A 12328-nucleotide genomic window follows, 5' to 3' on the forward strand; every position below is an offset into this window, starting at 1 on the left:
AGCTCATACTTACCATGTTCCTGAAGTGGGCGCTCAGAGTGCCCGTAGTCTGGTGGTACTCCATCACACAGTTATTGTTAAGAATTTCACCACTGCTATCACTGAAACACAGAGACAATAAAGTTAGATGTTATCTACAAATGCATGTTTACACAGCAGGAGCTTTTTGTTTTGTATGGAGGGAGTGGTTGGTAGGTGTGTGTGTGTAGGGGGGGTATTGCGTGCATAATTGGCAGGTTTAACTACCACCATTAGTCTTCTCTAAACAGTAAACACTAAACATAAGTATGGCAGGTTCAGGGCTGTTTTCTTGTTGTCTTTCCTTGTAGCCTGCATGTTTTTATTTCTTCCTGGAAATTAGTGGGTGGAGACAACCTGGATAGAAACCACACCTGAGCAAGTTGGGCTCAGGAGACTATTAAGCTGCCTAGCAAGACCATCTTGCTCACTTTCTATCTCTTCGACTTCCTCACTAACCGGCGGAGCTATGTCGTGCTTTTTGGTTTTACATTCATTCACTACTCACTTCCTCAGACACTGCCTACATACTAAGTTACTGACATGCGCACACTGCTGGTTTGTTGAATTGGTTTGTTAAATGCAGTTACAAAACGCTTAGCATTACTAGACTACACTTCATGTGGCGTCCCTCTTTAGTCACATGCTTTTGAGCGAGACGTTGTGGCAGAAGTCTCTCGACAAGTGGTTTAGATGAGACGCAGCAGATGTATGTAGATTTGCTCTGTAGATTTTGCTAAGATGTAGCCGCTCAGCCACTTTCCCACTAGCTGCCTGGCAGACCTACAGTCTTGTAAGGTTTCTATTAGTTAGGAGGAATGTGGAACAAGGCTGTGGAACAGGCTAAATGCGGATTCTGTGTCCACACCATAGATTCCTCTTAGACATTGTTCAAGTTCCAGCCATGTTTCTGTGGTGAGGTCTCGGAACACACTAGGTCAGAGTTCATCATGGGATCCCGTAATCTCTGAAGAAAACCAAACCGCTTATCTTAATTGCGCTATGGTAACTTATTGCAGTGTTATCTCTCTCTCTGTCAAGGAAGATGGAATGCCAAAAGTTGAGCGTTTAAAAAAAAGGGGATGTATGTATATGCTGTATGAATGGGTGAATGAAGCATGTTGTATAAAGCTCTTTGAGTGATCAGCAGAAAAGCACTAGTCCATTTGCACCAATGCACCAAACTTACTTTCTTGTGTTTTCATTTTTCAAGAGGGCCTTGGCTTGCTGTTCACTGATGATGGTAGCTTTGACTTGTGGGGGATTCATGTGTACGTTCAGCTTGCCTCCCACTAGAAGGCGCACTGTAGCGGCAAACTTAGTTTGGGTTTTAAGGACCTGTGGAGGTTGTTTCTCAATGATGAATGTGCTGTGGATAGAAGAGTGACAGTTAGAGTGTGGAAGTTAGAGTGTGACAAAAGTCTTTATCATCAGATACCTACTGCCACTATATGCACATCTTAAAGCGACATCCAACCACCCGTCCATTTAATTAACGGGTTGTCAAATAACAGCTCTAGTAGTATGTATCAGTGTCACATGAACAACCAACAGTGTACGTGAGGAAATCTTGGGGTTTGCAAATATGTCAGTGTCAAATTCCATCTGTTCCAAGCAAAAGCAAAATAGATCAGTATCATTGTTGTTTAGTGAACTTTAGTACAGCTGCACAGATTATTGCAGATTATAAGCTCTACTTCGGTCTTAAATTGTTGCTGAGTATTTGCAGCTTCAACCGAAATAATTGTTTAGGAAACAGTTAACTTTCCATTCCAGTTGTGCAGGTTATGTACACAATTTTCAACTGTGGATTTTTTAACCTTTTTGCTTTCGTTCTGTAGAAAGAAGACTGACAACTTTGAGAATGTGCACTAAAAAGTCACTTGTCCTATAACTAAGCTTATAGTCTACTCACTGAATAAAAGATAAAACAGGCTTAAAGCATAAAAAAAGACAGCATGAATGTTTTATGATGTAAAACATGTTAAAATTATTTGGTGTTGAATGTTGCAAACTCTGTCCTGAAAATGAAACTTCACAAGGTGAAAATGACCTTATTTGTAACTGTTCCCACTAATAGAGGTCATAAAGGTAATCACTGCTCAGTAAAACAACAGGTCTCTTATGAAATTATTCTTTTGCTTTTACTGTCTGTTGTGTGATTGGCCCAATAACACAACCTAATGATTACTTTGAGCTGAGATGCAACTTGAAAGCAAACGCATCCTACTTAAGCTGCATGACCATGAACTTGTAACATGTTTTTAATAGCCAAGACAGCGTATTTTGACACATGCGAGGAAGTAGTGTAGGCCTTGGAAAGGTTGCCAGTCCATCACAGGGTTAACAGAGAGACCGGTAAGCATTAAGAGTCACATCCACACCTGCTGCCAGTTAACTTACAAGCATAGGGCTGTTCGATATAACGATATATATCGGATGACGATATAAAAACATCTATCGTTTCATTTTACGCTATCGTTTGTTTCGTGGTGTCGCAAAATAAACTGTTTACGGCAATATTTTTTCATCGTTCTGATGGTCACTGTAGTGGTTATATTAATTTCTTAAAGTTCTCTCTTTCTCTTATATGTAAATAACCACACTACTGACAGACAAGCGCCTGTTTTATGCGTTGTCGTTAGCAACAGTGACGGTAACACCTTCACGTGTCCGCTTGTTTATGTTCGACATAAACCTTTCACAATAAAGATCCTGTTGAGACTTTTCAAAATAAACTGAATCACGTGAAAGAGCAGATTATTTACGGATGAGAAGTAAAAAAGAGCCGTCAGGTGCTAAAAAATAAACCTTAGACTCAAACGTTAGAACAGGCAACTCGCAGCACGCCGTGTAATAAATACAAAGAAAACGGCAGCCATTACAACTTATGTCTAAAAATGTATAGTTTCATGCATCGGTTAAAACACTCCGGGTAAAGGACGCGCAGCTGAAAACACTTCCCGCAAGTCGAGCTGCCCGAGATTCACAGAATTTATAGAAAATGTTAAATATTAAATTTTTGTGATTTATATCGTTATCGGGACGATAGAATTCTTATATCGGGATATGAGATTTTGGTCATATCGCACAGCCCTATACAAGCATATCTTTAGACTGTGGGAAACTGTGAGAAACACTTAAGCATGCAGAGAAAAGAAGGGACGAAGAACATGCAAACGAGTCAATGATCTAAAGCTAGAAAGACTGGTATCGCTGTAGTTTAGAGAACTTTAGTGAAAGGCAGAGTTGAACAAATATTAGGAGATCAGTAACCTCACTGCAGCAGAACCTGTTATTTATTGAGCTATTTATTTATGAGTGACTTATGTATGTATATATATGTATATATTGTACTATTCTTAGTTAGCGTATTGTCTGTCTTGTCTTAATGTTGGTTTATAATGGAGCACTGTAACAAAAAATAATTTCCCCCAGGGATCAATAAAGTATTCTGATTCTGATTCTGATTATGTATGTGCACTCTCTACCGCATTAATTGTTTAAGGAAAAAGTTTTAAGCATATAAAGGATGGAGCATGTTTTATGATAGGGTAATGATGGGGTAATGTTCAGCAAACTGTTTTGTTTTGTTAATAAAAACTCCAAACTCTTTATGCTCTAATGACCTGCAAGCTTGAGAACATTAACCTTTCAAAATGACCTTTATTGCTGCCTTGCGCACTATTTGAAGGTCATGTAAGTAATCGCTTTCAAGTTAACCGACAGGGTTAACAATTACTTTCTTCTTAAAGAGTTGGTGCTTCTTTTGTATGGCGGTGTGGCCGTTTTCTGATTTCCACATTAACATTAAAGAGACCAAGAAGTGAGATAACAGCAGAATCAGCGTAATGATTAATCCTGCAGGCTCAGAGGAAGCTTGAAAGCAAACAAATACTGCTGAACTAAGTGGTTATGAGAAGACCGCACTTTGCAATTGCCAGTGTGAAACCTCCCGGGGCTCCTAGGAGTAAAGATAGGAGGAAACATAATCTGCATTTATATTGTGCTTGATAGCTGTGCATTACTGTCTTGTTTCAGACTTGTCTGTAGCCAGTCAAAAATCGTTGTGACAATGACATGACTTCTTAGTGGGTTATGGGTCCCTCCAGGGAATCTACTAGGAAAGTGAGAGAGGACACTGTCACAAACTTCAGAATACTTCTTGTTCAGAGATGCTGGATGACTAAAAGACCCTGGCATATGTGCATTTGGGGCTTAAAATAATGGACTAAAACAAGTTCCCTGTGCACTTCCTTCCCTTTAAGCTCTCGAACAGTGTATGCTTTTTGTTTCTGCATATCTGTATAGTTGCATTCTTTGTCTCTGGGTTCGTACGTATTTCATGAAATCTAAAACGCAAATGCTCAGTGCATTGCTTTCACACTCATTATTCTGTATTATATAAACTCAAATCCTAAATTTAATCTAACTTTTAAGGTATAATCCCCATAGGTTACAGTAAATGAAACCCCACTTTTTGACTTTTGTTTATGCAGTTTAATACAGTGTACAGTGTACTTGTCTATGTGGGAGTGTGGGAGTCATTATTGGGGGCAGTTAGCCAAAGTCCATAATGGAAAATTCCCTTTACCACCCAGACTCTAGCACTATGGATCGAGGTTATTGTAATATATGATATTGGTAACAGTTATGCAGCTTAAATTGTGCAAGGGCTACCCTGAGAAAAGAGGTATTGATGGTGGATTATTGATGTCTACAGTTACCAGTGCTATGTGTATTAATGTACCTCCACACTATCGCATTATCGGATACCATAGAACAGTCCATCCACCTATTCACTTTTCACTATTTAACTGGTTGCAGTAATCTAATCTAAGCAGAGATGCTGAGACACCCCTCCCTTCAGCCACCGCCTCCTCCTCTTCAGAGACATTTACGTTCCAGCTCTCTACAGCATGTCTTGTGTTTGCCCTGGGATCTCCTCCTAGTGGGGCATGCCCAAAATACCTCAAAAAGGGGGTATCTAGAAGACATGTCTGACATATCTGAGGGCAGCCCAAACACCCCTTGAAGGAAGGTTATGTGTGTCACTACCAATAGCTTGTGGCCATAGGTCAGGGAAGGAAAGCAGACTGTCCAGCAAAGCTTTGCCTTCTGCTCAGCTCTCTTTACCACAACAGGCTGCGGCAGCATCAGGATTATAGCTTAAGTACAAGGTAAAGAGCTCTCATGTTTGCTTTAACACTCACACAATAAGTGTAAGAGAGAGACAAGAAAACCCAAACTTCAACAAAATTTTTGCATGTGGATTGAATTACATTATTTGATGGATAATTTTGAATGTCGGAGTAATTTCATTTTACAAATAGATGACATCTCTCACTCTGTTGACCACAATACCAGTTGCACAAGTAGACCTGCCCTTTCATTGCCCTTTTTGCACTCAGTAATCTGAGTGCATAAAAGGCAATTCCTCAATGTGCAAAAAAGATCCGCCCAGCGCCTACACTGGCCGACACTCACAAAATAAATTAAAGTTGTAGATAAGATTAATGTGCCATTTATGACCCCTCATTGATGTTCCCTCAGTGTTCGTATTAGAGTATGCAGAGTGGAGAATTATGGGAATTATTCAACAAATGCAGACGTGATTGCATAAAGTCCAAAAAATATCACATAGCCTGAGTGTAAACATGCCGTGTAGTCGTTTAATGCTGCCTGGTTAAAAATCCGACTTGAGCAGACAGAGATCGTATGTATGGTTTTTAACACTTCAGAGCTCTGTATAGATAATGGCTACTGTCTTCTTCACGGCTGGAGTTAAGGACCAACAGCAAGACAAACACGAACAAGAGCTGCGCACATTAGTGGTTCCACATATTTCTAACATATTCCCCCCCCCGACTCCTAGTGAGCTGATCTGCACAGCTCTACATAAAACCTGCAGACAACACATAAGCATGCCAGGTGCTGCAGCCTTTGATGTGTAGAAAAACTTGAAACACACAAACACACCTGGTGACCAGTGTTGAAATGATATCTGTGATAGTACTGTTGAGTTCGTTGAGGAGCTCTTCAATAGGTCCAGGGATAGGCAGCTGCTGTCTGAGATGCTCGGCCCTCCGAATCTGTTGCCTGTTTTGCCAAATCGTTTCCGCGAGCTTCTCACACCTGGCACCAATCCAGCCACGCATCCACAAGAAAGACACACAAGTAAGAATAACACTTGAAGATCAACACGACCAGTGCCAGAAATATTATATTTCACCATTACTTATTTTAATTTGAACTCCTGAAAGCTGAGCTCAGCTATATTAGACAGAATTTAAGTAGCTGACACTACTAAAACTTTCAGATCTGGCTGAATAAGTGATGCCTTTAAAAATGTAAAGGGCTCACAGCCAGGGATCCCTGACGGTGGGTTAGAGCAAAAAACAGAAAATAAGTAAGACAGCCTATGCCTGCCAATAACCTTTGAAAAACCCCCACACAGGACCACTCCAAAGCAAGCTTTTAAACCTGTGACCTTTTGCCTTGTGAGAGAGTCTAGTTACTGTGATCTTGGTGGGAGGTAGAGCGAAAAAAAAAGCAACTCACCAGGACTGAAGGATGTCCAGGCCTCCCTCCGGCGGTCCCCCATTGCCTGCCAGTTGTTGCCGTCTCTTCCACTGGATCAGCTCGTCATCCAGAATGATGGTCTGCTGCTTCCTCAACAGCTGCAGTGTTTTCTGGTGCTTCTCTGCCAGGTCCTGCACACAAGCAAGCAAGACACATGTACTTCACCAGAACCAAGTTTTGGTCAAATGTTTCTGTGAATCTGTGTGTGAGCTACAAATTTGTGCGTCATCGAAGTAAACTGTGGTTATCGAGAGACTCTTTTCCTCATTTGGTGACCTCCGCCTCACTCTTACTTTTGCCACCTCAGTATATATGTCAATAAAAGTGTGGGTTGACGACTATTAAAAGAGTTTCTAGGTTTTTCCAAGTATACCTGCATATGCAGAGACCATGCTCACTTAATTCTGATGCAAACTGAGTCATTTTATGCTATAAACAGGCCCGAAATATGAGAGAAATGGCTCAGTTCAGAAAAAAGCATCAAGGGTTACTCCTATTACGCTTTTAAAGGGGTAAAGACTTAACTTAGGGAGTGTAATGTTTGCAACTACCACAAAAGCTGCAGAGAACAGTTGCTCATTCTGCATGTCCGTCTGGATGTGACTGCCTCGAAACAAGGTGCGGTCACAAAACTTTACAGGGTTGTAACTAAAATCAAAGTGATGGCCGATTTCACTGTGGGTGTAGTGTTATCTACATATACCATACTTTATTTACTTAAAGTCAAAAAGCAAACGCAGCACCAGCTTTGTGTGTGTATGTGTGTGACAGTCATCATGATAAAATGTCTGGGAGACAACAGCTGTAGCAGCAACTACCACAAAGTTGGCTTCAACTTCTTTGCCAGGTGTTTATATGTCTGTCTGTGGAGAGATTTTATCAGCTGTCCAAGATTTTCTGTATAGTTTAAAATCAAAACCAAGGCCCAGTTCAAGGATGGGTGTAATCTGGCAACTGCACTGGCACTGCAGTGATATGATCTCATTCCACAATGTGGTCTAGTTAATTTTATCTTTATGGAGTGTAATTTACACATTGATACACACACACACACACATGAACGAAATAAGTAAGTGCAAGTGTGTCTCACCAGTCTGTATTTCTGTAGTGTGTTGGCCTCTCTCGTCAGCCATGCCTCCACAGTGTTTTTCTTGCTCAGAAGGGCAGGCTCTCGTAGCTGGCGGTCAGCAGGGGGCAGTGTGGCCAGGCTGGCCAGTTGAGCTGAAGACGGGAGACAAGTTAAAGACAGAGGGAGTAGAAGAGAAGCAGTAACAATTTCTAACCTGTGCACATGCAATATTCATATCCCATCTGAGGAATAATGATTTACTCAGTAAAAACCCCTCCTCCCCCTCCTGCATAGCTCAGATATTAAAAAAAGCTCGATGCTTTCTGTCTGACACATGGAGCACTCGTGAAAAATCTGTAGTGTTACAGAAGCTGTCAGTTTCCTGCTGTTAATCTACATGACTCAACACAAAATTCAGATAGCTGTATGAAGAATTATCTTTTATATTTAATTTGGACAGTGACATGTGGCACACAACAGACTAAGTGAGATTGATTAACCAAAAGGGAGCAGCATAATTGGAAAAAAAAAAAGGATCTATTTTAAGCAAGTTGCTCACCAAACGAACAGAGTAGATAAACTAGAGTTTGTTTCTTGATTCAACAAGGAATTAAAATGGTACAGCAGCAAATCTAAATGACTAACAACAGTTAGAAACATTAATTATATGTTTTTTGGTATTTGCAGTACCAAAAACTGATTCTGTCATTATGGTCGTGCAGCGCTAAGAAGACGCAAGCCCTCTGGTCTCACCCTGAATGCGCATGCTTTCTTGGTACTGGATGATGAAGTACTCCTGGTTGTGCTGGAGCTTGCGGAGATCGTTCTCAGTGTCTTGGGTGAGCAAGCGAAGCTCCTCAAAAGCCTGGTTGATCTGTTGGTATTTCTGAGACATGCTGTCCATCATTCCACCCACTGGAGAGTTTGACTGTCAATTACAAAATATGAGATTGAGAGACCAGCAAACAGAGACAGACAGCTACGGAACCAAAACTAACATGATGCACTGACTGATGGATAGACCCCAGCACCTGCACTATTTAACTGTAAAAATTCTCTGGGAACACAAGGATAGTGGCGACGGTGCAAGTTGATAAGGAAAAAATGCATTTGCATCCTCAGGAAGAGTGCAAGGTCACCACAATTTGAAAAAGTGCATTACTGTACCTAAAGGTTCAGACCGAACGGGCCAAAATTAACTCCACTAACAGAAAAGGCATGTTGTGACTGAAAATCAATTCACCACAGGAGTTCAATGAAGATGTCTTACGCACGGCTGGCTTTATGGTTTTATAACTCGCTGCATGTTATAAAAGTGTGAAATATCTGACTTTCCTGTATATTGCATTGTTAAAGTAGGGAAATACAAATGGTTTGGTTTTACAAGGCCATTTTAAAGCATGACTGCATTGGCTGTGGTACGATATCACATTTATAATGTTCGAATACAATGAACTCAGGAGACCCTCTAGGATAAACAAATACAGGAAACAGAGAATAGTTATCCACTTTCTGAATCAGCCACCATTATGTAGTTTGTGTTTTGCAGGCTATGAAGCCACAGGTGTGTTTGTGTGTCTGCTGTTCTGATTTCTTTGGTTTTTCCATATTTGTCACACTTACCTATTTCAGATCATTAAACAAATTTTAACATTAGACAAAGACAACCTGAGTAAATTAAAAAACACATTCCTTTGAAAGAATTCTGGACCACTCATCTTTGCAGAATTGTTTTAATTCAGCCACATTAGAGGGTTTTAAAGCATGAATGGTTTGTTTGCTTTGAACTGAAGCATTTAAGCATAAATCTAAATGGATTTAAGTGAGCAAAGCTTCCCTAGACCATCACACTACCACCGCCATGTTTTACTGTCGGTATGACGGTTCAACTTTTGTCTCGTCAGTCCCAAAAGTCTTGAGGATCATCAAAGTGTGTTTTGGCAAATGTGAGATGAGCCTTTGTGTTCTTTCTGGTCAACAGTAATTTTTCTCTTTCTAACTCTCCCATGGATGCCACTTTTGCACAATCTCTTTCTTATTGTTGAATCATGAACGCTGACCCTGAGGCAAGCGAGGCCTGCAGCTCTTTAGTTGTTGTACTTGGTTCTTTTGTGAGCTCCTGGCCCTATAGAACCCTATGGATGAGTCCCGAAGCGCTCTTCGAGTAACTTTGTTAGGTCGGCCTTTCCCGTGAAGGTTCACCACTGTTCCAATTTTTCTCCATTTGTGGATAATGGGTCTCACTGTGGTTCGCTGGAATCCCAAAGCCTCAGAAATGGCTTTGCGACCCTTTCCAGGCTGATAGATGTCAATGACTTTGTTTCTCAGCTGTTCTCATGTTTCTTGAGATTGTGGCAAGATGTGTCAGCTTTCCAAAAAAAAAAAAGCAGTTAATCACAGTTAAATCGTGATTTTACAAGCTGGGGGTGGGGTTATTTTGCCATAGGGTCACGAAGAGTTTGGTTAACTCCCTTGATAAATAAAATCTTCATTTAAAAAACTGGATTTTGTATTTTTCTTTGTCTAATATTAAAATAGGCTTGACGATCTGAAAATATAAGTGTAACACACTGGAATGTGGCAAATACTTTTTCACATATACACTCAGAAATTATTTATTTTTATACATGTTCGATGCACAAACACAAATCCCACTTACGTTTGTAGCCTCTCGGACGAGCCTCTGCTCTGTGTAAAGGATGTGTTTGATACATCGGACCAGCTCCAGAGGACAGCGGTCATACGTGCTCTGAAAGACAAGGAGCACATGAGCTGTGTTAAGGCCTGTTAGCTCTTGACGAGTAGAGCGGCTTCTGCACACAGGGCTCGCCAATTTAGTAGAATCAAAGGTTCTGGAGCTAACACTGCAGACACACCAAAACCTATTAAGTTAATGAGCACACTTCATATAGGGCCATGACTCATTAGTATACGCCTAGTTAAGTGGTTTGTCTGTTACAGTGTAACAAAATCTTGTTTCAGTTTAAAACTGCGGGTGATACTCTTGTTGTTTCCTGTTTTAAGTGAAGGAATTAAGTTTCAAGTTGAATTGCTTTCACTTCATACCACACAGAAAGAGAGAAATCATTCACAGTAGCTATATATCTGCATTTTTTTGACTTTTGCAGGAAAGAGAGGAACCCAAGTGACACATTTAACATGTCACTCTCAACTACACGAATACACATGTGCTCAGCGCCATAAACTGGGAAACAGTGTGGTAGGAATTCAGGACTGCAGTGTGATGTGCGCAGCCTGCCCCATTCTCCCTGTTTTTCCTCGTGGTCTCAGGGAGGAGAGAAAACAAACAGAAGAACAGATCTGTGAAGAGGGAGTTCGATCATAAATAGCAGAGCTGGCTAGCTACTGAGGCCCTCGCTCGAGCCGTCCTGTTGTTTTCCTCTCAGTGGATACAACCTGTTCTTAAAACATTTTGTGCAACATGTGCTCTTTCTGAGAACTACAGTAAGGGAGGCAGTTAAGCTGAACAGCTGTGACTTCTAATCACATCAATCACATCATTTTGTGACACTGTAAACAATTTTATGCTCTTCTTAAAACAGTGCTACAGTCTGGGTAGGTGTAATACTGAGATTTAGTACGTTTTGTTTTTATTATTCATTCAGAGTTGCTTTTGAATGACTTGTTTTTGACATTCCCAGTACTTGGAGTACCAGTACTTTCCATTCCTTATTTCTGTAGCCACAGATGATCAAATCAGGGTCTGACAAACAAGCCACAGCTGATACACATGTACCCGCTGCAAATCAAAGCCAAGCAACTCTAAATAAAACACAACAGCTATTGCTTAATAGCTATTGCCAGGTAACTAAGCACTAAATAGGAACTATATTAAGTATGCAGCGGCGTTTGAATAAAAGCCTCACCTTGAGCTGGTTGGCATAGTGTCCCAGTTTGATTTTAAGAAGGAAACCATCCTCCCCAACCTGGTGCTCAGCCTTGTTCTGCAACTCCTGTATAAGACTGTCCAGTAAGCGTTTGGCCTTAAACTCCTCCTGTGGGTTCTCCAGGTCTATGGCATCCCTAACACACACGCACACACACACAAACACACACAAACACACACGATAAATTGTAAGATGTTGAACAGAACAAATCAAAATGTTACAAAAATAGGATTAGGATTTTTTTTTTTAACATCCTTTACATTCTCTGGTCACACGTGCATCAAATAAACTCACCAGAGCTGGCTCTCTATCCATTGGGACAGATAATGTCGCACCTCAATTGGAAAGTGCTGACCGTACAGAGATTGCATCTGGTGGAGGGCATCTCCTTGCAGTTGTTGGGCCTGGATCCACACCGCCATCTTCAACACCCTTAAGCTGAAAAAAGGGGAGAATTCTTAATTAGAGTGCAGGGAACATATGTTACACTACTATACATATGTTACACATATACTGAAAACAGTAACTAAAGGGATGTAAAGTGGTGAGAATAAGATCATTTCAGGTCACTTCGGATCAACTTATGAAACTTTCGCTTTCATTTTACTATTTGCCAAGTGTCTCACCTTTACAAAGACTGCAGAAATCAGCACAACAACCATAGCTTGTCAAGAATATGAAGGGTGGTGAGTTTTGGGGGGTTTTTTGTTTTTGTTTTTGTTTTGTTTTTAAAAAAGGAAGAAAAAAAAAC

General features: G+C 40.7%; 1 protein-coding gene across 2 annotated transcripts in view; it reads right to left on the reverse strand.

The window, feature by feature from the left end:
• Positions 1-12328, reverse strand: part of stat5a (signal transducer and activator of transcription 5a) — a 54551-nt gene that overhangs the window by 8109 nt on the left and 34114 nt on the right. For both annotated transcript variants that reach the window (XM_084925424.1, XM_084925423.1), the window contains 9 exons: positions 11872-12015; positions 11557-11713; positions 10329-10418; positions 8423-8597; positions 7691-7821; positions 6580-6731; positions 5998-6153; positions 1208-1387; positions 14-101 (listed from right to left, as the gene is read on the reverse strand). In XM_084925424.1, the coding sequence (XP_084781550.1) occupies positions 14-101; positions 1208-1387; positions 5998-6153; positions 6580-6731; positions 7691-7821; positions 8423-8597; positions 10329-10418; positions 11557-11713; positions 11872-11999 (1257 nt within the window). In that variant the 5' untranslated portion in view covers positions 12000-12015. The remainder of the gene's footprint in view (positions 1-13; positions 102-1207; positions 1388-5997; positions 6154-6579; positions 6732-7690; positions 7822-8422; positions 8598-10328; positions 10419-11556; positions 11714-11871; positions 12016-12328) is intronic.

The sequence above is a fragment of the Perissodus microlepis genome, chromosome 4 (genome assembly GCF_051167445.1).
Source record: "Perissodus microlepis isolate ML-2025 ecotype Zambia chromosome 4, ASM5116744v1, whole genome shotgun sequence".
Classification (NCBI taxonomy): domain Eukaryota; kingdom Metazoa; phylum Chordata; class Actinopteri; order Cichliformes; family Cichlidae; genus Perissodus; species Perissodus microlepis.